Source organism: Dama dama, chromosome 14 (genome assembly GCF_033118175.1).
Source record: "Dama dama isolate Ldn47 chromosome 14, ASM3311817v1, whole genome shotgun sequence".
Classification (NCBI taxonomy): domain Eukaryota; kingdom Metazoa; phylum Chordata; class Mammalia; order Artiodactyla; family Cervidae; genus Dama; species Dama dama.
In genome coordinates this window covers 46,269,622-46,294,347 of record NC_083694.1, presented here as the reverse complement: position 1 = coordinate 46,294,347, position 24,726 = coordinate 46,269,622, and the positions used below count along the sequence as shown (strand labels likewise).

Below are 24,726 nucleotides of genomic sequence, written 5' to 3'. Positions count from 1 at the left end.
TCCTAGCATGGAAAGTTTTAAGTCTGTGTCCATTAAAATATGGACAGCATTAAAAGCTCCAGCAGGAGAACTTTTCTAGGCCAATGATGCATTGGTATTTTCTGTACTCTGCTGTCCTTGAGCCTGGGCTCTGGGCAGGAGCTGGGGCCGGGCCCCAGACCTGTGAGCACCACAAGGAAAGGCCCTGACTGGGATGTCTGTGGTGGTCCAGTGGTTAAGAGTCTACCTGCCAGTGCAGAGGATGCAGATTCAATCCCTGGCTGGGGATCTAGGATCCTCCACAGTGTAGTGTGTGAGCAAATAATTAAAACAGAAAAATATATAGAAACAAAGGCCAGGCTCAAAGGGATGCCATCAGGAGACCTGAAATCCTAGCTGATGCTCGTGCTGTCCCATGTGATGACTGATCATTAGGACTTTCCTACTGGACGGTGAGGACACAGGTGGGACCGGCAGAGGGCCAGGAGCCCTGCGGAGCCGCCCGCCCCGCCCGCCGTCGGCCTCCTTCCTTACCAGGGCCTCTCCTAGCACGTCCACAGCAGAGCTGGCTTCCCGCAAGGCTTTCTCTGTCAGGGGCTCTGGCTCGCCTGTGGTGTCCGCCCTGCAAGCCTCATCGCCAAGCGCGTCCCTCCTCTCTGCCTCGGAGACCGCCACCCCAAGCTGCTTGCGGATCACGGGGAGAGGCCGTTCGTCGTAGGGCAGGGACTCGGGCTGTGGGAGGACAGGGCAGCTGCAGGGCCCGGCGTGGGGTCCCTCCTCGCATGCTGATCCCCACCTACACCCACAGGCTGACTGCTTGGGACGTGTCCGGTCTGAACAATGGTATTTTGCTGAAGTATCAGTTTCATCAGGTTAGAATAATTAATGAATAGGGTGTAACTGAAAAAAATCAGACAGGAGTTTCTACTCCCTTCTAAGCTTGTTACAGACTTAATCAAGAAGCTATCTAGATTCTGCTGCAATTACTGCTTAACCACTAGAGATTTCAACTGCCAGCAGACCACTAGAGTAAAAGTTATTATATTCTTCCTCTGGAAAGATCTCTGGTGTTTTCTCAGTTCGTTAGTTTACTTCTAATTATCAAGCCTCCTCTGAACGCATCCATTGTCCAGCAGCCCTGCACTAACACAGGTGCGGAAGCCGTGGGTCCTTCTGTCACTTCTGTCCAGAGCCTGCAAACCTACAGCCCTCAGCAGGCCTCCTGGGGCCTGTCTCGGTGACCCACATGAGCAATGAGGTTGGCAGGTGATGAGGCTGGTCTAACCAGGGTAAACCTGGGGCCTGGGGACGGGCTCAGAGGGGGACAGGTGCCACCCACCCTCCCCCACCTCCCCGATGGCATCATGTACAGACCGGAAGCTGAGGCCCCCGGGACAGGTCCAGGCCACTGAGAGGGCATCTGGAACCAAGAAAATGGACCCGCAAGATAGGAATCAAACCAACCCTGAAACCCATGTGGACTCTTAAGACTCCCAGTTATAAACGCCAGTAACCCACTGGAAACAGGCTTTCTGCCACCTGCCACACAGGCAGCTCGAACAGGGACGGCCTCGTACACGACTTGTCCTGAGGCTCTGCTGAGGTCCAGTCAGGGTGGGAACCTCACTCATTCCCAGAAACACCCTCTCCCACACATCAGGTCTTTGCAAAGAGAGTAGCAGAGGCTCAGAGGAGGCAGAGTCTCAGTCACTGGTGGTATTCCTGGATGCAGGGCGGGAAAGGGGCACCCCCCACCCCACCACTTTTGTTCCCCAATACACTCGTTCCCTAGGAAAGCCCCCACAGGACACAGGGCCTCTATGCCTGCCCACGGCGGGAACCTGAGTTACCTACGTGGGTCTTGGGAGGGGGCTCAGTAGCGGGAGGTGGCCGGTCCACTGTAAGACGCTGAGGAGACACGTCCAGGCAGTGTGATGAAGGCTTCTCCTGAAGGAAAGGGTCCGCACGCCGGTTTTCTGTCACCCTCTCCTCTGGCTGTGGCAGGGAGCGCATGGGTGGCTGGTGGTGGGGGCTGCTGGGACAGGCCAGGGGCTGCAGGGGCAGGTCGAGAGGCCTTCTCGTCTGGGGGAAAATGGGCCATTCAGCTCCCAGGGTCCCCGCCACACAGAGCCCGCCTTGTTCTCCAGGGGAGCACTGGCTTGGGAAGACACAAGGTGGAAGCTGCACTAACAAGGCCTACGTCATGGCCCCCGACTGCCTGAAGTTACCGTGTGGACCACTCAAGTGACAGCACCAGAAGAGGGTGGCTGCCCACACAGTGGGCGCTGCAACACGGAGGCTGCAGGTGGGCAGGGGGCACCTGGGCTGGACCCACACGGCCGGTGCTGGTCCCTATGTGTCTGCAGAGCAGACTACTTCATGTCACTCTAACCAGTGCAGTGGACTCAGCTGTGGTCAAGTGCTGGGCTGGTGGAAAGTGCTTTGGGCAAACGACCACCTCTCAGGTTCCTTGTTCTCACAGCCGTGGAAACAATGGGGAAACTGAGGCCAAGGGAGGCTGAGGAATGAGTCTGAGACTACAGAATGGGGCGGGTGGAGTGGGGCCAGGGGCCAGCAGGGACAGCCAGAGCCTGCACTCCCCGTGCTGTCCCCTGGGCGCCGGGCCTGTCTCCTGCCCTGGAACACGGGTCTGGACACAGGACCCTCCCCTACTGGCCTGAGCTGTCGGGGGACCCTCTTCTTGTGCTCCCCAGGACCACATGGGCGGGGCTGCCACTGGGAGACACAGCCAGCTGCGGGGAGGCTTCTCTGCTGACCTGCCCCATGTGCACCGCTGCAGTCCTCTGTCAAGGCTGAGCCCCTGACGCCTACCACGTGGATCCCGAGAACAGCGCTCCCTGCCCCTGACCCCGGGCCCCGCTGCAGGCCCTGCCTACCGGCTCAGCATCCACCAGTTCGTGCAGCTGCAGCTGCTCGTACACACGGCTGCGGAAGCGCTCCATCTGCTGCTTCTTCTCCTTGGCCAGGTCGTAGTCTTCCTTCTCCACGGCACAGCGCTTCTCCACCTCGTACCTGCCCAGGCGCTCCCCCACCTGGAGCACACAGCATCAGCTCTGGTTTCACAGACTTGCGCCCAGCGCAGAGACCGTTTCAAAGTTAATGCTTCAAGGACGGTGTGGGTGACCACCCTCACGTCTGGGAGACAGGGGAAGGACACAGGGAATGGAGGGAACTGGCCATGGTCACCTGCAACGCTCAGGGCACCTGCAAACTCACAGCCGTTTAAGCATCTCAACTTCCTGCTGCCTCAGATGGCACGCGGTCCTGAGGAGGGCTCTGCAGGACTATGTGCTCGTGGTCTCTCTCATCTGCTTACATCCCTGAATCCACGCTAACCCCGTGGCCTTCGGAGGCCTGGCCCCTTCTCTGGGCAGGCGCCAGGGTAATCAGACACAAAGCCTATCGTGGGTGACAGAGGAGCTCTGTTCCCCAGAGGCAGTACCTTCTGCAAGTCAGCGATGGCTTGTTTCAGCTTCTTGGCGTAGTCGTAGCGCTCCTTCTGCACGGCCTCGCGCTTCCGTTCGTCTAACCGGCGGATGATCTGTGCCACTTCTGGGTCCTGGTACATGTCAAAGGCTAAGTCGTCTAGTGGAGAGATATAATCAGACTTCCTACAGGAAAGAATAGAGTATTTTAGAGCCAGTTTTAATCTATGTGATTCTGCGGGGGAGGTGCTCCCCCCACACTCAGGGCTAAAGATGGACAGCTCCTGCCCCTATGGCATTTCCTGAGGACAAACCTCATTCACTCACTTACTCTCTCATCTATCACTCGCTCATTCAGTCTCATTCACTCACTCGTTCACGTTCACTCATGCACTTACTCACTCACTCACTCGTCCATCCATCACCCGCTCATTCATTCTCATTCACTCACTCGTTCATGTTACTCATGCACTCATTCACTCACTCACTCATCCATCACCCACTCATTTATTCTCATTCACTCACTTACTCATTTACTCAACTCTTTCCCCACACATTCACTCTCTCACTCATGCACTCATTAATATTCACTCATTTCATTCACTCACTCACTCATTCAACAGGTATCTCAAATGCAGACTGTGCCCAGCTCTGCTCTGGGTGCTGGGACAGGACAGTGCACGAGAATCAGCTCATGAATCATTTGGAGCCTTGGGAAACCAACATCAGAGCCGGCCATGACTAGGCCCTGGCCCTGCAGAGGCTGATTTGGGGGGACCCAGGCTGAGTCCACGCTTCCATGTCATGCCACAGTAACAGTGACAAGCATTAATGATGCTACCACTGGGCTTGTACTTCAAAGTGTCTAACTGTACAATACCATCCGGTTCTGCAGAACAGAAAGATCCTTCCTGGAATAAATGACCTAAATGTGATCTGAATGACCTGTTTCTCATGAACTCTTACCTCCATTCCTTCCTCCTAGTTCTATGACAGGACAGCAGATCCTGGGCCTGATGTCCAGAACCATGACACCGATCTAACTCCTCAACAGAAGAGTTAGGGACATGGTTCAGAACCTCCCCATCTGTGGCATCAGATGCAGAAAGACACTGCCTGTTAACTTTGACTTGGGGGTCCTTGTGCACTGGGAAACTTATTAAAGATGTTATCTGTCATAAGTTTAGTTGATTAATGATAAATTCAAGCAGGACAGAGGACCATGTCCTACCTGTCCTACATCATCCTACTTCCACATGCCTTGACTCAGGTAATGGTGGGCACAGCAGCAGGCATGGTGGCCGTGGCACCTCTGTTAACCTCAGTGAGGACTGACCAGCAGCATGTCTCTATGTCCCCAAGGTCATGGTGATTATTTTTACCTAAATACACACCATATTCTCAAATCTAACTTGCTCTGCCCTGAAGTTCCAGAGATGAAACCAACACTTCATTCCACTATAGAACCCTACAAAGGACGAGATGATGTTGGAACACCCAGCGTCAGCAGAGCCCACCACCCACTATGCCCCAGCGGTGCCGGTGGACTCAGCCTCAGGTGTAGCCCGTGACCTGTCAAGACCTCACTTCACCTTCAGGAAAACCCTGGGTGGGGGTGTAGCAGGACAGGAAGCCGCAGTCTGCTGTCCCCCATGGCTAACTTGAAGAAGAACTGATTTAAACAGAAGCCACAATTCCCCAGAGGGCTTTTATCAGAGATACTAAACCATCAGTGAGCTTGGTCATCTCTGTTCACGAGGGCAGAGCCGCAGGTGGGGCCACTGCGACGCTGAAGGTAGCGGAGACGGTACCTGCTGTCAGGGCCCGCCGTCCCCCGGTGTTCCTCGTGCCCACCTGACAAGGGGAGGCATCCAGCAGACTGGGAACCGAGGCGTGGCCTGTGTGGGTGGGATGGGTCGCTCTGTACTGTGCCTTCTTACACACTGAGCTGTAAGCGTGGCCTCCACTCCAAGGCCCCACACGCACCACCACCTGAGGCGACCCCTGGTCCGCCTCTCACTCGGGCTGCAGGGCCCAGGAAGCCTAGGCCTGTAGGGGCTGGGTTCACGGTCTGCCGGGCTCATAACTGGTATCGCCATGGCTCCGAGCGACACGGCAGAGAATCGTTCCCACATTTGGTGCACAAAGAAGAGCCGGCTGCCCTGACCATGTGCACATGAGCATGGAACCACCCACACCAAGGTCATGGGCAGATACCATCTACTAACATCTAGGCACTTTATCTTTTCTAAGCATCTTATCCTTTCACTCTGGGGGAGCTGCTGTCAGCGATGGGGTCCTGGGTGTCATCTTGAATTCCTTTCTCTTTAGGCCAGGTGGTGTTAGGCAGGGTGCTGAGGACTCGGTCCCAGAGATGTGCCGGGATGTAGGGAGGAAAGAGCTGTACCCTCAGCTCTGCCCTCCTGACCTGCTAAAGAGGCAGCGGGATGGCTAAGTCTGCACAACTGTGTGCATGCAGAGTGTGGAGAGGCGCTCAGGAGAACCTAATGAGATGGGCAGGTCTCACTCCCTTAAGGACTGAAGCTGAGTAGAGGGAAGGTGAAGCTCAGTAACTGACCATCTTGGCCAATTATTCCGTCTATGAATTTACCTGTGCCACTAAAACATCAAAGGATGGCTGATGGCTCTTTTGTTTGGTGATACTGAACCACACAGGAAATGAAGTCCTCTCTGAAGGGTGCCGAATGAAGATGTGCTAAACAGAAGGGTGACCTTAATCTGCAGTGTATTTACAACAATCCCATCAGTGGCTTATTCAGCTCCAGACTGCACTTTGGGGCCCCTGAGTCCAGGGTCCTTTAGAGCTGGCTTCAAGGGAGGAAGTCACAGAAGTTTACAGCCTGGGGCGGGCGGGGCTCTTACCCAGAGCAAGTTCCTTCAAGAGCTGGGTCCTCTGCATTGTGCCCCAGGTAGTGATCAATCAGCTTCTCTCTGGAGGTCTGTGGGAAAGTTCTGCTTAGTATCTCAGAGGAAAAAGGAACAACATAAAACAAACAGATGATATGATATGAAGGGGCTTCGGTGATCCCGTTTGCTGGAGGGACAACTAAACTTCTCGAGTAAAGGAAAGTTAAAAACAACAGCTGCTGAAAAATCACCTGCGAGCTGGTCACCAGACACTTCTGTGAAAATTTATAGGATGACACTTTTGTGACAAAAATGAATGACCCTTCCTTGTTAGAAATAAATGTTTCTCTTTAGGAATGAAACTTCCCAAACTTACAATATTGCTTTCATCGCCAAAGTCTGCAGGGTCTCCAATGATATTTACTGCAACCAAAGCAACCTAAGAGAGAATTCACCAACGGAAATTAAGTGTAAATGTTACACAGGACTTAACCCCTTTATAACACTCTGATTCATCAATATTCATGCATCAAATGGGATGATGCACATGTAAATGCACTAACTGCAAAATCTCATGCTAACATAGAATTACTAATGATTTTCAAATTATATAATATTCTAATGTTAAACCAAGTAACTATTTTAATGTTTGAAGGGTGTTAAAACATTAACAAAGTTTTAATGCAGCCTTATATTGAAACATCCACCTGAGTTAAGAATGGGATCATATCTTCATATCTACCTGATGGTGGTAAGTTAGACAATGAATGAAAACCGACATTAACATAGCTCAGTTTGTCTGAGGCAGTGATTCTCCTGTGACATGCCCCTGCCCTCAAGACTCACTGAGGCTGAGCTAAAACCCAAGGAACTCCTGGTGAACAAAGAGATGAAGTGGAGGAAAGAGATAGTTCAGGACTCTGCTATCATGTATGGACAAGGCACCTGACTCTGTCTCAGACCCCCCTCCAGCTCATCTGCTCAGCATAAACTCTGACTGGCTGGAATACTTGCACACCTCTGGAAGGGGCAAGAAGCGTTATAAATATCTGCTTCAATTAACAAGACTGCTCTGATACCTCTGATTTCCACTGTGCTAATTATGCCAAAGCAACAGAAAGGGAACCAGAGAGATTCTGGACTGCATGCCACATGAAACCACCTTCCCAATTTCCATCAGGGGATTTACCTTACAAAAGTCTACCTAGAACAGTGTCGTCCAATAGAAATATGATGCCACATAGATAATTTTAAATTTTCTAGTTGGCAGGGTAAAAAAAGGTTTAAAACAAACAGATAAAATCGATTGTAACAATATATTTAAACTTAATACATCCAAAATGTCTCATCTTGTTATGGAGTCTGGGTGACACACACAGCCCATGCCCATGGACCAGTCACGCCCCCAGTGTACACGGCCACATGTGATTGGTGGATCTGAATTGGAGGAACAGCTCCAGAGAGCCTAGCACTGTCCCACAGACACCACCTTGAAGGAAGAGTCCAGGTGCTTTTATGAAGGGAGACACCACTGAGGGGCAGGCCCATGCGTCTCACCTGGTTATACACATTGTACTTGTTGACATGGTTTTGGTGAAAGATGAGCTTCAGAAACTGCCCCACTGCGTCCACATACACTGACTTCAGTTCCCGGGCTTTGCAGCCTGTCTTCTCATTGTCACAGAGAGACACATAGCTGGAAGAAAGAACACAACTGTGGAACCACGTCAGTGTAGAAATGTGCTGCCCTCGGCTCCCACTGAACTCCACAGGTTTCAAGGAAAGTTAGGCTTGGAATGTAAAAACAAAACAAAACAAAACACCTTGGGCAAAGTCCAGAAATCAAATGCTAAACAGCGTTCGCCAGACAAGTTCTGCATCTGAAAAGCAGCCTTAACACGACTGATCAGCAGAACGCTGCTCAGTGAAGACGCTCGGCACGCGGCAGGTGTGCAGAAGTGTGTGAGCAAGCGCCACAGCAAGGGGCTATGCTGTAGTGTTTACCCACTTTGAGCCAGAATTGTTCAGGCTAGACATCCCCACCATACATGCTAAATTCCACCCTTACCCAAGCCTCCGGAACCGCTCTGCTTGATACGGAGTGAAGTACTCGGGCAGGCTCTCACTGATGTAGAACTCAACTTTGCTGGGGATCATGTACTGATGCGCGAGCAGCTGCAGCTTCCTTATTCGACATCGCTCCACCATCTGAAGAACAATTTCTTGTGGGAACTGGCAAAACCTGAAAGCAGGCACAGTCCTGTTTTTCCTGCAGGATCACCATGGAGGGTTTCAGGCAGTACCCGCCCACGTGTCCAGGTAACGGGGCAGCTCTGTGGGTTCTGATGCTGTAAGGGCCCCGGTCCTGGCCCTCTCAAAGCGTTCCAGTCACAGCTGGAACTCAGAGTGGGGTCTGCTGGGCCCCCAGAGTGAATCAAACTTGGAGCGGCTAGTTTGTGGTTTGAAATGAAACCCAAAGTTTATCATGAGATAAACACAAGAGATAAACAAGAGGCTGTCCAAGTGAGCCAGAGGATTTCCCGCTGGAACCCACACACTTGAGGAAACCCCTCGCTTTATAGAATCCTGAATGGAGTGAGCAATGATCAATACGTCGTGAGTGCCTCTCACGCTCACTCGGCAGCCTGGAGGAGAAGCCTGTGGCTGTCCCCGTTGGAGCATCAGTTTTGCTCAGAAGGTACACAGCCATCAGAAACCTCTTGCTGCAGTACAAGGTCATGACCAGGGAGACAACACGAGGCTCTGACAGTGGGCGTGGCATGTGCCAAGCAAGCCAGGATGGGTGTGCCTAGCAGCAGGTGTCCACGGGCTACTGGAGCCGGGGAAGTCCCGAGGATGGGGCAGTAAGCAAGGCCCCTCCAGCACATGTCACGATGCCTGAGAGCACGGCAGTGACCTGGCTGCTGGCCCGCCTGGCCCTCTCCTGCCTCTCCTCTCAGCCGCCCCACTACACCCCTCCAGACAGCCCGGGGAACCTCCTGTGATCCATCCCCCCTCTCCAGGCCCCACCTCATTTCTTAGTTGCCCACTCAGCCAACATCACAGGTCACCACTGACCTCCATGAGGCTGAGTGCGACATGCACCTGCTGGTACTGACCTGGCCCTTCCTGCCCTGTCTATGCCCTGGGTAGGGTTCCAGGCTCCCTTCCCTATGCAGACTCACTGTGCATGGGGCATGCCCCAGACCCCACGGCTTTGAAAACTTCTCCTCGGGGAGGAACCCCAAGCACACACCATCCTAAGCCTGAACTTGCGCATCTCATAGGTGACCTGACGCTGCACACAGGCATCTGAGAGGCGTGAGACACCACACAGACGAACACACTCCCCAGCTCCCCGACCCGCCTGCCAGCCTCCTGCCTGTCCTGACAGAAGGAGAGCACAGGGAGGAACAGTAGGCTGAGCAGATGGGGCTGTGGGCATTTCTGTGTTTGACTGACAAAGTGCAGCCAGTGATGACGGACAGAACACTCTTATTCTGGGGTGAGATCCCTGGGGTTTCCTGAGTTTTCAAAATTGCCACTGTTGTTAAGAGAGACACATGTGGGGCAGGACAGCCAGGAAGTGGGGAACCTAGAAACTTGAGCTTTGCATACCCTTTGGCCAAGCACTGCTATAGACATTTAAGATGTTTACTGTTTCTCAATGCAGGGCACAGACACTGTTAATTGGTGGTGAGACCACTCTAGACATAGGGACACAGTAATCTGTGTGAAACAAAATCCTTTATTATTAAAAAAAAAACAGCAACAAAATTGTTTAAGGAAAACTAAGACTACAGACAAAATTTTGAAGTTGTGTATTTTAAAACCCTTCAAAAAAAAAAGAAGCTGTGGGAATTCCCTGGTGGTACAGTGGTTAGGATGCGATGTTTTTACTGCTGTGGCCAGAGTTTGATGCCTGTCCATGCCTGTTGGGAAACAAAGATCCTGCAAGCCATGCAGTGCAACAAAAAAAAAAAAAAAAAAAAAAAGGATATGATCTAGCTATTCAAAGGTAGCTTTTTGAGAGTTTATAGATGAATCAACACTACCCCTCAAACTGATTAAAAGAAAGGACAACACACTGAAAAGCAATGAAGGGAAACCCCATGCAAAATGGAGCCAGAGAAGACTTGAACAGACGTTTCTCCAAAGAGGACATACAGATGGCCAACAGGCACAAGAAAAGATGTTCAACATCACTAATCATTAGAGCTATGCAAATCATATCTACAGTGAGACATCACCTCATCTCAGCCAGAATGGTTATCATAAAAAAAATCCACGAACAATAAATGCTGGGGAAAGTGTGGCAAGAAGGGAACCCTCCTACACAGTAGGTGGGAATGTAAATTGGTATGGACACTATGGAGAACAGCATGGAGGTTCCTTAAAAAACTAAAACTAGAGCTACCATATGAACCTGAAATCCCACTCCTGGGCATGTACCTAGAGAAAAACATGATCCAAAAGGATACATGCACCCCAATGTTCACTGCAGCACTGTTTACAATAACCAAGACACAGGAATGGATAAAGAAGATATGGTACATATATACAATGGAATATTACTCAGTCATTAAAAAGAATGAAATAATGTCATTTGCAGGACATGGATGGACCTACAGAGAGTCATACTGAGTGAAGTAAGTCAGACAAAGAGGAAGAAATATCATATGACATACCTTATATGTGGACTCTAAAAAGAAATGATACAAATGAACTTACTTACAAAATAGAAAGAGACTCATAGACTTAGAGAATGAACTATGGTTGCTGGGGAGGTTCGGGGGAGGCATAGTTAGGCAGCCTGGGATGGACCTGTACACATCGCTATATTTGAAACAGATAATCAACAAGGACCTACTGTATGGTACAGGGAACTCTACTCAATGTTATGCGGCAGCCTGGAAGGGAGGGGAGTTTGGGGAGAATGGACACCTGTATATGTATGGCTGAGGCCCTTTGCTGTTCACCTGAAATTCTCACAATGTTGTTAATCAGCTATACTTCAACACAAAACAAAAAGTTCTAAAAAGTTTTTAAAATTTACATACAAAAAGTAAAACGGAGCCGGGTCCCTGAGGGGGCCCTTAGGCACGCCCTCCCTTCACCCCAGCCACAGAGACACTGTCACCACCCTGAACCCCCTCTCTCCTCCAGTGGACTGTGGTTCAGAGCAGCCCCTCTCTTCCCTATAAAGTGAGGTTCTTCTCTCTCCTTCGTCCTGACTCACCCATGCTCTCCCCAGCGTCCCTGTCCCAAAAGCAATTCCTCTGCCATTCCGCAATCAGCTCATTCCACGGGTAAAACAACTGACTGCTTTATTTAAGGCTGACGTCACATGGTGTTCAGAAGTGGGGGCTGCACCTCCCAGAATATTGGAAATAAAAGCAAAAATAAACAAATGGGACCTAATTAAATTTAAAAGTTTTTGCACAAAGGAAACTATAAGCAAGGTGAAAAGACAGCCTTCAGAATGGGAGAAAATAATAGCAAATGAAGCAACTGACAAAGAATTGATCTCAAAAATATATAAGCAACTCCTGCAGCTCAATTCCAGAAAAATAAAAGACCCAATCAAAAAATGGGCTAAAGAACTAAATAGACATTTTTCTAAAGAAGACATACAGATGGCTAACAAACACATGAAAAGATGCTCAACATCACTCATTATCAGAGAAATGCAAATCAAAACCACGATGAGGTACCATTTCATGCCAGTCAGAATGGCTGCTATCCAGAAGGCTACAAGCAATAAATGCTGGAGAGGGTGTGGAGGAAAGGGAACCCTCTTACACTGTTGGTGGGAATGCAAACTAGTACAGCCACTATGGAGAACAGCGTGGAAATTCCTTAAAAAACTGGAAATAGGACTGCCACATGACCCAGCAATTCCACTACTGGGCATACACATGGAGGAAACCAGAATTGAAAGAGACACATCTACCCCAATGTTCATTGCAGCACTGTTTATAATAGCCAGGACATGGAAGCAACCTAGATGTCCATCAGCAGACAAATGGATAAGAAAGCTATGGTACATATACACAATGGAATATTACTCAGCCATTAAAAAGAATACATTTGAATCAGTTCTAGTGAGGTGGATGAAGCTGGAGCCTATTATACAGACTGAAGTAAGCCAGAAAGAAAAACACCAATACAGCATACTAATGCATATATATGGAATTTACAAAGATGGTAATGATAACCCTATAAGAGAGACAGCAAGAGACACACATGTATCGAACAGTCTTTTGGACTCTGTGGGAGAGGGCGAGGGTGGGATGATTTGGGAGAATGGCATTGAAGCATGTATATTATCATATGTGAAACTAATCACCAGTCCAGGTTGGATGCATGAGACAGGGTGCTCAGGGCTGGTGCACTGGGATGACCCAGAGGGATGGAATGGGGAGGGAGATGGGGGGGTGGTTCTGGATGGGGAACAAACACATGTGCACCTGTGGCTGATTCATGTCAATGTATGGCAAAAACCACTACAATACTGTAATTATCCTCCAATTAAAATAAATAAATTAATATAAAAAAAAAAAAAAGAAGTGGGGTCTGGCAGAGATGAACCTTGGAACTGCGGGGGGGCAGCTTCCCTCGCCCCATGCTCCCCTCCTTCAAGTCCTCCTTGCAGGCCAGCCAGCAAGTCTCCTCTCAGGTCGAGCTCCTCCTTCTGGTTAGGTTCTTGACTTTACCCGGGACATCCTTTTTTTTCCTTTTGGGATGGCTTTGTCCTTCTGGTGGGTTGCTGTTGTTCACTAAGCCTGCCCGATTCTTTTTGACCCCACAGACTCCCACCAGGTTCCCCTTTGGCTGGTACTCCCCCATTTGTCCTCCCTGCTGGAAGTGTGCTGGAATTTTGGTAAAATTCCATTGAAATCAGAATATTTAGGGATTTTTCTTTTGCTCTTGAAAAAAGCTGAGAAATGGGACCCCAGTCACCTAAATACTTCAAGGACAGCCTTCCTTTCAGGGATCCTGGTTGGTTTTATGTTTAAAAACTATGGTCCTTCGTCCGGCACATTTTTAACTATATGGACTGACTTTACCCCCACGTAATTCAGAATATCAACAGCCATTTTGGGGAACTTTCAACTGCCCCAATCCTGTTTCTCTCAGAACCAAATGAAAATATCTTATTGGGATGCTTATTATAATTGATACCTTGGAGCTTCCAAACACATTCCAGATTCAAAAATTGCTTCTTTATAAAATACCACTCCTAGGCTAGTGGGGACAAACAAACAATTGAAAGAAGACAGGACGTCTTCTGAGGCCCCTCCCCCCATCCTGTGCTACCTTCCCTCCCCTTCTGCTCTTCGTCTGCTCCTCTACACCCCCAACCCCCAACCCTCTGGCTGAACTTCCCTTTTTCTCCAAACCCCTCCCCATCTCCCCCTTCCCTGAACTTAAATCCTGCCCCTTGAAAACTAAGCCTTCTAGGGGTCCGATACTAAATCCCTAGGTTCTTATCGGTCCCTGGACTAAAGGTGAACTTTGAGTTACAGTCAGAGATTCTCCCAAAGGAACTGAGGAACCCCAAGAGTTTGCTGAAGAGTCCAGTACACTTCTGAACTTAGCGACCTAGCTTCTCAGGTTTATGTCCATCAGGCCTGACATTGCGTGAAACTTGCCTGATGGGAAAACCCTGAAAAGGATTTGGAGAAACCGACACTGACTGACAGCAGGAAACCCAAGAACTTGCTAGAAATTTTCACTGAGCAGTTTCCAAAGGTTTTCTTAATCCTGATGATTGGAACAAAATTCAGGCTTGCATGCGGAAACTTATGAACCCTGCTCATGACCACTATAGTTGACTTGAGAATGTCGGGTCTTCTTTTGGATATTGAATCCACTTGGGTTGCCCCAAACTCTGTGTTCATGCACGGGCTGAATGGGGATTCTCTTTCAGTTAAAAAGACCAGGATGGAATGGAAAACCATGTCCACTCCAGGTCTGGGTTACTTTGGTAGATCAGCTTGTTTGAGCCCTGGATGATTCAACCAAAAGGAAAGCCACGAAGATCCTTAATCTTCAACAAATAGAGCCCCCATCACACCTCCAAACAGAAACAAAACCCCTGGTCTCTGCTATTACTGCAAAAAGCCAAGGACATTGGGGGAAAAAAAAAGACCTTTAGGGCTTAAACACTGCAGGTGCCTTCCACCCTCCAAACAACCTTTCCATGTCCTCCTAATGCAAGAACCAGGCTCCGAGGAACCACAGGGATTCTTCCCAAACCCCCTTCTAATTGGCTTGGAGAAACCACCCTCCGGACTGGGAAGGAATCTGTGTCCTCACTGACACCAGAGCCACACTCTCGGTGCTCAGCCCACTGCTCTCAGGCAGCTCCTGCCTCAGAGTGCTGAAAGCTGAAAAAGCGGGGGATCTCTAACGGACCCCAGAAGGTCCCCATCTTGGAACCCGCTCCCTTTCGTTCAGGCCGTTTGAGAGACACACACTCTTCTCCTTCAGCTCTTTCACCCCTATTTGAGCAGGGGCAGAGATTTCATAGGAAAGTGCCGTGCTGGAATTTCTTTCTCCTGAAGGCAGAAACAGTTCTAGAATTTGAACTGTTGGCCATCAAAATAGCCAACCAGGTGAACTGAATGACCTCCACTATCTTTTACTTGCTCGGTCTCAGATGCATTAGAGCTGACTTCAAGGACACTAATCACTGGTCACCACTGGATCAGCTACCGCTCTCTTTATATGAAAAACCTCCAAATGAAATTCACAGAATTTAGTGTTCTCCTATCAATATTTAAACATATCCCTCAAAACTTCTCCCCAGAATTAATCAATATCATATAATTAAATAGAGGTCCTTACAGGCATCAAGTCCATAGCAGAAGATTTCAAAGCCAGGGCCACATGTTCGCTCGTACCAGTCCCTGTAGCATTCTGTTTTGCCCATGAGAAATGCAATGGCTGAGGATGGAGGTCTGTCCAGGATCTCTGGAATCCATAACATCGTTACCCCTGGCGCCCTGTGGTCCCTAAACCCATCTAAGATGAGCATCCGTTCCTACCAGGAGCAGAATCACCCTGTGACTGCTCTGTGGACTGCTTCCTGAGGGTGAGTCTTAACCACTGGACACTAGGGAAGGCCCTGAAAGTCCCTCTTACTTCTCCACCCTTAAAGGCTCACCTGGACAATAAAGTTTTCTGTAGGCTCTACTTTGTTAAAACATATGGATGGTTTGCTTCTGTGCTCTCCTCTAAAACTTCACAGGAAGACAGCATTCACTTGTTAAACCTTTTAGCTTTAAAGGGACACAAGGTCTCTAAGGAAAAACTGCCATTTGCTCAAACTCAGGTTCAGTATTTAGGGCACCTGATCTCAGAATGAAGCTACATTTAGATCCCCATAGGCTGCACAGTATTCTCAACTTCCCCAAACCTGAAACTCAGCCCAATTACCAGGTGTTCTGGGTAGCTGGCTACTGTCAAAACTGAATTCCAAATTTCTCTCTTAAGGCCCAGCCCTTATATGTTTTCTAAAAACCAACAAACTTGGTCCTTTTATTTGGGGAGATCAGGATGATATTACCTTTGGAGCCTTAAAGAGAAGTTTAAAAAGGGCCCTGCCCTCGGACATCCCAGTTATCAGTTTCCTTTCTTCCTCTCTGACATGAGGAGGAGGGGAACGCCCTTGAAGTACTCGCCCCAAAACACAGGGACCATCATCGACCTATCGGGTATCACGGCTGACAGCTGAACCTTGTGCCATGGGGACAGCCCCCTCGTCTCAGGGCTACTCCAGGCATCAAAAACTAATCCCTGGGTTCCCTCTACCCATCTCTGTAGCCTGTGCAGCTGAAGCTCTCCCGAATTCTCACCATGCTGGCCCGCCAGCTGTCTCACTTCCTGGGAAACCCTCCTTCTGACTGCTCCTGAATAACTCACTCTTGCTGAAATAACCTCACCCCTGCTATTCCTCTCCTGCTTCACCGACAAAACTCCTTCAGACAGCTCACACCGACATCCCCTTTGACTCTCTGTAGTAACTTAAAGGAGACTCCTCTGACCAACACAGATCTTCCATGGCTTACTGATGGTTCTTATTCACAGGATGAAAAGGTAAACACCATGTGGGGTTGCTGTCGCAGTGCCTCTTTAAACTGTCAAGGCAGCACCTATATCCTTGGCTGCTTCAGCCCAACAGGAGGAAGCACACCCTCTCACTAGAGCTCATAGTGCAGCCACGGGCAAAACCACTGGCATTTATACTCAGAGCCTATATGCCTGTGCAGTTGCCCATGACTTTGGGACGATATGGAAACAGCAAGGTTGACTTACCTCTGATGGGAATAAAGTTTAAAATGGCTCTTATGTCTGAGATTTATTAGCTGTCATACTCATGCCACCTGCTCTGGCTGCTGTCAAGATCCCTGGGCATTCCTGACTTGACTCCCTGGAAGTGAAAGGAAATGACCTTGCTGGCGTTTCTGCCGAAACGCTGCTCTCAAAGGAACCTCTGGGTAAACCTCTATCATGGTCCAAAGTGACAGTCCCATGTGCCCCAGAGAACAATTTGGGAACATTGACTAGAAATGCCCAACAACTGGCCCCAGAAAAGAAAAAAAAAAAAAATACTGGGAACTGAATAACTGTTGGCTTGACAAAAAGAGAACTCTTCTTGGTTTGGGCCAAACCACAGTCTGGTCTGAGCAGAAGCTCCAGAGTCCCCATCACTGCCCACTGTATACGCATGATGCCACTGGTCTACTGGCAAAAACGACACAGCTCACGAGCCAGTATTGGAGGGACGATACTAATAAGGCTGTGAAAAGCGCTCCCCTTACTTGTTCATCTGTCTGAAACTTAATCCAGGAAAGCCTGTCTGCACTGAATTAAACTGCTCACGGACCATTTGAGGCCTGGCAAAGGGATTTTATTCAGCTGTTCCCATCTCAGGGGACATAGGACATAACTCAGGACATAAACATATTTAGTTATGAGCTGCATGTTTTTTCACTGGACTGAAACTTTCCCCTGTAGACAGGCTACTGCTTCTTCTGTGGCTGAGATCCTGTTAGAAAAGACCATTGATACCTGGCAAACCCCTTGAACTTCAGTAGCTGAACACTTGGACAGTTGGGTCTGTGCTGTCTGGTTGGCTTTACACTTTTACTGTCTTACCATCCTCAATCCATAGGGCTAATCTAATGCATTAATGACATTATTAAGACTCAACTGGCAACATTTGTAGAGACCTTCCAAATACCTTGGCCAAAAGCATCGCTGCTGGTCCCTATAAACCCCCAGATCCACCTCTTTGGGAACTCAAACGCTCACCCATTGAGATGGTCAGAGGATGCCCAGGACAGCCAGTCCTGCCTCTTCTGACCTACAGCTGATAAACAGAGATGTGCTTCAATACTGCAAGGGCCTTACTGTTTCCACTGACAGTAATCGTGCTTTAATAGCATAACCTTCTCACAGTGGGCTCCCGGGAGATGAATGCTGTGAGCATCACACCTTGCAACCTAGAGATTTCACCTACTGGAAAAGACACCTCCAGAAGGACTCCCTTCAACCTCACTGGAAAGGCCCCATCAGGAACTTACTAACCAACCCTTGTGCTGCTAAGCTCCTGGATTCATGTCATACCTAGAGAGAGCACCAAGCCCCAAGTGGATGGCCCTGCACGCCAACAAGCGGTGATGTGAAAGCATCGATTTCCAGGAACAGACGCAGACAACATCTGACGAGACAGATGACCAAGACTGACCAGGCCTACATGCCCTTTTCTCACCACTGCTTCTTACCTTATTTCCCCCTCTCTTCCTTGGACAGACACCACTTTTGTACACATTTCCCAATCTACTGTGAAAGAGGGATGCCTCTCTGATTGCTGGATTTGTCACCAGAAACCTTGACCTGTCCACGACAGCAGTGACCCCTTACTCCCCCTGTAAGGAACTTCTCTGGAATCCCAATGCCACTCTGTACCTAACTGTTCTGTAGGTCCCTCTTATAAGGTGAGAATAGTAAATCCATGTGCCCTCGTTCTGTGGCTTAATTCAAGCTCTCTTGGATGTACACGCAGAAGACACTGGAGCGGCCGACGTGAGTCAGACCGTGTGTAAGCTGGCTGTCATATCCCTGTATTTAGGAAGACTCTCAGTATATGGTAACATCGTACTTGAGGCTTGGCTGAATGACGCTAATGACTCCTTGATATGGACAAACGAGTCCACAAACGCTGCTCCTGAGGAGGCGTCCTATGTCTCCTCCTGGCTACTCTTCCACATGTGGAGGTCCTGGGAATGGCCCCATGCTTGGTCACCTCGTCGTCTCCACAGCTGGAGTGTAAAAGAACAGCGTGTTTTGCTATATTCGCTGTTCTACTTTCTCTTCATAACAAAATAGAAACCCCCATGGGTCCACCCCATTAAACCTCCTTAGCTGCCTTACATGGAGTTTCTTGGAGGCACAGTATATGACCCTGGGTTTGCCTCTGTAGGGAGAGTCCTCCTCCCATCAGAGTAGGTGTCAACGAACATGATTAGAAACCTCTTCCCACCATTAGAAGAGCTGGCCGATTCCACAGCCAAAGGAGTAGCCACCCAATGGTGATCACTTAACTTACTGGCTAAAGAGTGCATAGCCCCCAGTTACCTGTTTGCTGAGTAAGGAGGTGTTGGAACAACAGCAAATACCGCCTGTTGCACATGGGTAAATGTTCCAGGAGAGGTAGAAACCCAATTACGCAAAATCAGGGAGCAAGTGCACCGGTTGAAAAAAATTTCACTTGATATTCCATGGTCCTTTCATTTGTTCAGGTGGCTACCTTCAGGCCCACAGTCATGGGTCAGAACCATTATACAATTTGGAACTGTAACGTTATTTTAAATTTTGTTTTTATAATCATTTCTCAAAAATTCCAGAAGGAAAATGCATCTGAATTTTAAATAGGATTTGCATCCAACTTTTCAGCACCATACCTCCTGAGTAAATGTAAGTCACGGGTACACGACTGAGTGTAAATGTCATACAGATTCACACGCTCATGACTTAGGAGCAACAGTCAGCCTTCTACTGGAACCTGGAACACAAGGCATGAGGAGCGAGGACCCCAGAGGTGAGTGGCCTCAGGCGGCCAACACTGACAACACTCGGGAAGCCCGATCAAGCCCTGGGGCAGCTCAATAACCAACTCTGCCCCACCTTTGGGGAAGAAAGAAGGCTTCTCAGGAAAACGTTTCTGAAAAACACTCACTAGTGTTACATCACTCAAGTAACGAGCATTTTTAAAGGTGTACAAATAAACATTCCAGACAAATCTGAAAGAGACTTTCTGGGTTGAGGTCCTGTGTTACATGACAGTGGTGAGATGCAAAATCCTTACCAGCCAGCATGGAGAATGCAGACTGGCCCTCAATCAGGGAACTGGGGGGGGGGGGGGGGGGCGGGTGTGGGGGAAGCGGGCAATTCTCCTTCTACTTTTCTGTATGTGCACACTTAAGTGAATGTGGGTTAAAGTTACAGAGGAAAAGTTTCAACAGATTTTCATTAAAAACAGAAAGAAAAGAGTCTAGCATGTACCTAGATGGGTGAGGCGGCAGCACAACCCCATCCTTGCGTGGTCCTGCATCTGAGTTGTAACAACATTAGCACTTAGACCAAGAGAGTCCACGTGCCCCTGAAGACCCACCCTCCACGGCCCCTCATCCCGCCCACCTCGGTGACCTCCACCCGCTGACGGCGGCAGCACAACCCCATCCTTGCGTGGTCCTGCATCTGAGTTGTAACAACATTAGCACTTAGACCAAGAGAGTCCACGTGCCCCTGAAGACCCACCCTCCACGGCCCCTCATCCCGCCCACCTCGGTGACCTCCACCCGCTGACGGTTGGTGCATGGATCATCAGCTCCCGGGCACTGAAGCCGTCTTCGTGTCCAGATGAGCTGACAACGACGAATCCAATCTTGTGGGGCATTCTGCGAGCTGGGCTGTGTACGAGAGCAGGAGAGATGGCTTCAAAATCGAGGGACTCAGTGGCACATAGTGATACTGTCACAAGTGTCACTTATGTGTTCTCACCTCGCTAACACCCAAGTAATTCATAGCCCAGTCAGACTGTCTCATTGCTTTCAAACAGTCTAGTTCCGACTATGTAATTTCTAAGGCGCCTCTGATACTACTTAAGAGTGTCATTCAAGTTATTGTGACTTTTCCCAAATACACTAACATGTCCAAAGAGCCTGAGCAGCATCGCGGGCTGCACTGTGCCCCCAAAGCGCTCTGAATCCCTCACTCCCGGGACCACTGACAGGACATCGAGGAACAGTGTGGACGTTAGCAAGTTAAGAGGAGGTCACATGGGAGTAGGGAGGGCCCTGCTCCAACACGACTGTGTCCTTATCAGTAAAGAGACAGGGACACACACTGACAGGAGCCAAGTGACAAGGGCCAAGCAGCTGCAGCAACACACCTACAAGCCAAGGCCATCAAGGCCCCCTGGCCACCTAAGCTGGGAGGGGCCAGGACAGGTTCTGCAGAGGGAGTGTGGCCCTGCTGGACACCAGAGCTGGGAGGGGCCAGGAGTGGTAGGCAGAGGGGGCGTGGCCCTGCACATGTGCACCACAACCACCTGGACACAGACCTGGGAGGGGCCAAGAGGGGTCGGTAGAGGGGGCGTGGCCCTGCTGGACACCAGAGCTGGGAGGGGCCAGGAGGGGTCAGCAGAGGGGGCGTGGCCCTACTGGACACCAGAGCTGGGAGGGGCCAGGAGGGGTCAGCAGAGGGGGCGTGGCCCTACTGGACACCAGAGCTGGGAGGGGCCAGGAGGGGTCAGCAGAGGGGGCGTGGCCCTACTGGACACCAGAGCTGGGAGGGGCCAGGAGGGGTCAGCAGAGGGGGCGTGGCCCTGCTGGACACCAGAGCTGGGAGGGGCCAGGAGGGGTCAGCAGAGGGGGCGTGGCCCTACTGGACACCAGAGCTGGGAGGGGCCAGGAGGGGTCATGGCCCTACTGGACACCAGAGCTGGGAGGGGCCAGGAGGGGTCGTGGCCCTGCACATGTGCACCACAACCACCTGGACACAGAGCTGGGAGGGGCCAAGAGGGGCTAGCAGAGGGGGCATGGCCCTGTACAAGTGCACCTTGATTTTGGACTTCTAGCCTCCAGAATATATTTCTATGGCTTTAATTCAGCCAGTTTGTGTTACTCTGTTATGGCAAAAACAAGGTCTTTTGCTAAGATATGAATACAAAGTTGTTAAAATTAGTTGTGAGTGAAGTGAAGTGGCTCAGTCGTGTCTGACTTTTTGCAATCCCATGGAGAGCAGCCTATCACGCTTCTCCGTCCATGGGATTTTCCAGGCAACAGTACTGGAGTGGCTTGCCATTTCCTTCTCCAGGGAATCTTCCCGTCCCAGGGATCCAACCTGGGTCTCCCGCATTGTAGGCAGACACTTTACTGTCTGAGCCACCAGGGAAGTCCGGGAAACTAATAAACCAGCGTGTCAAAGAGCTATACAAAGATAAGGGGAAAGGGGGCAGTTTAATCAATAGCATAATCATTGCTACATGAAAACACTGACCAGCAGAGGGAGAGCAGAACCATAGACAGAACCTTCCATGCACAACTGTGCTCCTGGAGCCAGGCTGTGTGGCCAACGGTGGGGAGATGGGTAAGTATTGCCTGGATGATTTTTTCTCTCAGGATGTTTTAGTGTACCCGGCTTGGCTCACAGCTACCTACCATTGTGTTAAGAGTGGCTGTAATGATGTCCAGCTCTGCCCACTCCTTTAAAAACAGCACCTCAATCCTGATTTCCCTCCATGATCCTGCCCTCCCCACACCCTGCACCCCTCAGCCCCCACCTGTGGGGCACATTTCCTGGCTTGGTCAGTTCAAGACTTCCACATTCTCCTCAGGAACTGACTCAGGGATGGAGTCATGAGAACGGGACCAAGCTGCTCAGTCCCAGGACTCTGCTACGGGGGCTGAGCTGCAGCACAGCATCAAGGGTAGGGAGTGAGGGTTTGGAGGAGGGTGGCTGCTAGAGCAGGGGGAGCTCTGGGCAAGGGGTGGGGCTGACATGGGGAAGCAGTGCTGAGAGAGGCAGGGACCCCCACCTTGTGAGCATCAGGACTTAAAGCCCAAAGGACTCACAGACTCCCACTGACTCTCCAGTTACTAAGGCGTCGATGCTCTGCAGTTGGCCAATTTGGATGAAGGGTCAGTATGCAACCAAGAGTCCTCAAAAACAGAGGATAAAGGCTTCTCCAGAAGGTTCTCTGAGGTGGGACACACTATTAACTGAGATTTTCAGGAGGCGGTAACGCACGAGCACACTCCACGTAAGACATGCTTGTTTTAATGTGCTCGGGATGGATCTGGATCCTCCTCTGACTGTTATTGAGACCCTGAAAAGGACTATGTCGACAAATTAATTACTGGCCGGCACTTGCTAAGGTTTCTTGGACTATATGAACAAACGCATTAAAAATAGAGAAACCACTATTAAAGATCCCAGTCATTCGGTATACAAAGCTCACTGAGGGACGTCACAGGATAGTAGAAGAACACCAAACTAACCCAGAAACTGATGAAATGCAGGCACAGAAAACGGACAAGTGTGTGACTTAACCCACAGCAACTGCAGAGCCTGGCCTGTGTTCCAGCTCCCACGCCAGACAGGCACCAGCCTCATCCAGCCTGCGGCTCCTCCCACACGCTGGGATTCAGGCTCACAGCCAGGGCTGACTTTCCCCTCCGTCTCCATACCTCCCCCAGCCCATCCACTTTTAACCCCCACCCCTCTGTGCCAAGTGTCACTGGCCCCACTTTGGAACGATGACTGAATACATCCCCTCTTACGGATCTCATTGTCTTCTTTAAAAGACAGTAGCCAGGCCTCCAGACCTGGAGCACTGCCCTGCCTGAGGGACCCTGCTCAAGCCCAATCTGCCGTTCTAACCCTCGCTTCATGTGGTCGATTCTAAAGTCCAGCCAAACTTATTGAAGCTCAGGGTGAGAGCCCTGTGCTGGGGATTCCCCACATCCTTCCAGCACCTTTAAAGGTGCTGTTACTGTCTATCCCACCGTGAACAAAAGAGGTTATCTATTCAATATTCTCACCTGAGTGTGACCATGTACCCTCAAATTCTGCAGGTCTGAAATGCTATCTATTCATCTTGCTATGTGCGTACAGACCGACTTCCTCTCACTGTGTGTTTGCATACAGATACACGTGTTTACACCCTCATGACAGTTCTGACAGTCCTGATGTAGAGGTGATGAAACTGAGGCACAGTGAGGCCTGGCCCAGGGTCATCAGCTATGAAGCCAGGCAGGCCGGGTTTGTCCTAAGGCTGCTCAGGCTCCAGAGTTTCTGATCTTGACCAATACCCTCGGCCATGGCGCTAAGACTCAGAAATGGGGCCCTTTAAATTGGAATAAAGGATGTGTCCACTATACAATGCGGCTTCAATAAATCCCAAACACAACCCTGGCATCTAGGAGCCAGGTAGGAGAAGTGCCGAGGAACGGCAGAGGCAACGTTATTACCTCGGTTTGGGTATTTGAAAAGGATTCTTTCTCGGCCACCTCCTTCCACCCTGTACCCTAGGATCTCTTCTGCATAATCCTTCAAGTCTTCTATAAGAGACTTGGGGTATCACTGAGGACACTAGTATCATGCACCACAAAATTCACCGTTAACATTTTCGGGAGAACCGGAGCTCTGTTGGGCCCCAGCTGGCCGGGTGCACAGACGTCCTCTCCCTCCCCGCAACGAGCGCCGGCTCCATCTCCGGCATCCCTGCGGAGTCAGCTTTTCACTCTGCATCAGGGAAACTGGATAGCTACGTTACACTGAAACAATTCAGCAACTTCCGAACGTCTTGCTACAAGATTTAGGAGACGAAACTTGTACTCACTTTTCTCCTTAGGAAAATGTAAGTAGTACACAGTTAAACGGTTTATGGTAAATGGCACACAGTTAAATGGTTTTTGGTGCAGCAACCTCAAGGTTCGCAAGTGCCCCAGAGAGTCCTCGGAGCAGACGAGGTTCAAGGGCCGGCTCCTTCCCACCTCGCCCGCACGGAGCCCAACGCAGGGACCGAGCGCAGGCGCGGCGGGCCGCCCGGGCGGTGACGCAGCGCGCGAGCCGCGCCCACGGAGGCCCGTGTGGACCCAGCCCCGTAGCTCCGAAGCCCGCACGTTGGTCCCGCCCCGGCCCGCTCGGGTACCTGTCAGGACACTCGCACGACTCGGGCTCTCCGCCGGCCCTCGGCAGCGCCGCACCCTCTGCGGAACTCAGGCAGCGCCTCCGCCGCCGCCCCGGGGCAGCCCGCACCCCCGAGCAGCAGCGGCTGTGGCAGTCGAGGAGCAGCTCCGGCGGCCAGCGCCCATTGCCCGGGCCGCGGCCACCGCTCTCATGACAACCAGGCCGG

General features: G+C 50.4%; 1 protein-coding gene across 2 annotated transcripts in view; it reads right to left on the bottom strand.

The window, feature by feature from the left end:
- The window catches only part of CEP104 (centrosomal protein 104), a 41,488-nt gene extending 16,785 nt beyond the window's left edge, over positions 1-24,703 (bottom strand). Inside the window, exons 1-11 of one of the 2 annotated variants that reach the window (XM_061160532.1) lie at positions 24,211-24,360; positions 20,150-20,275; positions 8,362-8,535; positions 7,851-7,989; positions 6,670-6,732; positions 6,309-6,385; positions 5,237-5,323; positions 3,443-3,611; positions 2,877-3,032; positions 1,834-2,061; positions 514-711 (exon numbers count right to left, since the gene is read on the bottom strand). In XM_061160532.1, coding sequence (XP_061016515.1) covers positions 514-711; positions 1,834-2,061; positions 2,877-3,032; positions 3,443-3,611; positions 5,237-5,323; positions 6,309-6,385; positions 6,670-6,732; positions 7,851-7,989; positions 8,362-8,535; positions 20,150-20,262 — 1,404 coding nt within the window. In that variant the 5' untranslated portion in view covers positions 20,263-20,275; positions 24,211-24,360. Of the gene's footprint in view, positions 1-513; positions 712-1,833; positions 2,062-2,876; positions 3,033-3,442; positions 3,612-5,236; positions 5,324-6,308; positions 6,386-6,669; positions 6,733-7,850; positions 7,990-8,361; positions 8,536-20,149; positions 20,276-24,210; positions 24,361-24,522 lie in introns of those variants that run through there. The other variant, XM_061160534.1, reaches the window with a different exon arrangement.
- Between the last annotated feature and the right edge of the window lie 23 nt (positions 24,704-24,726).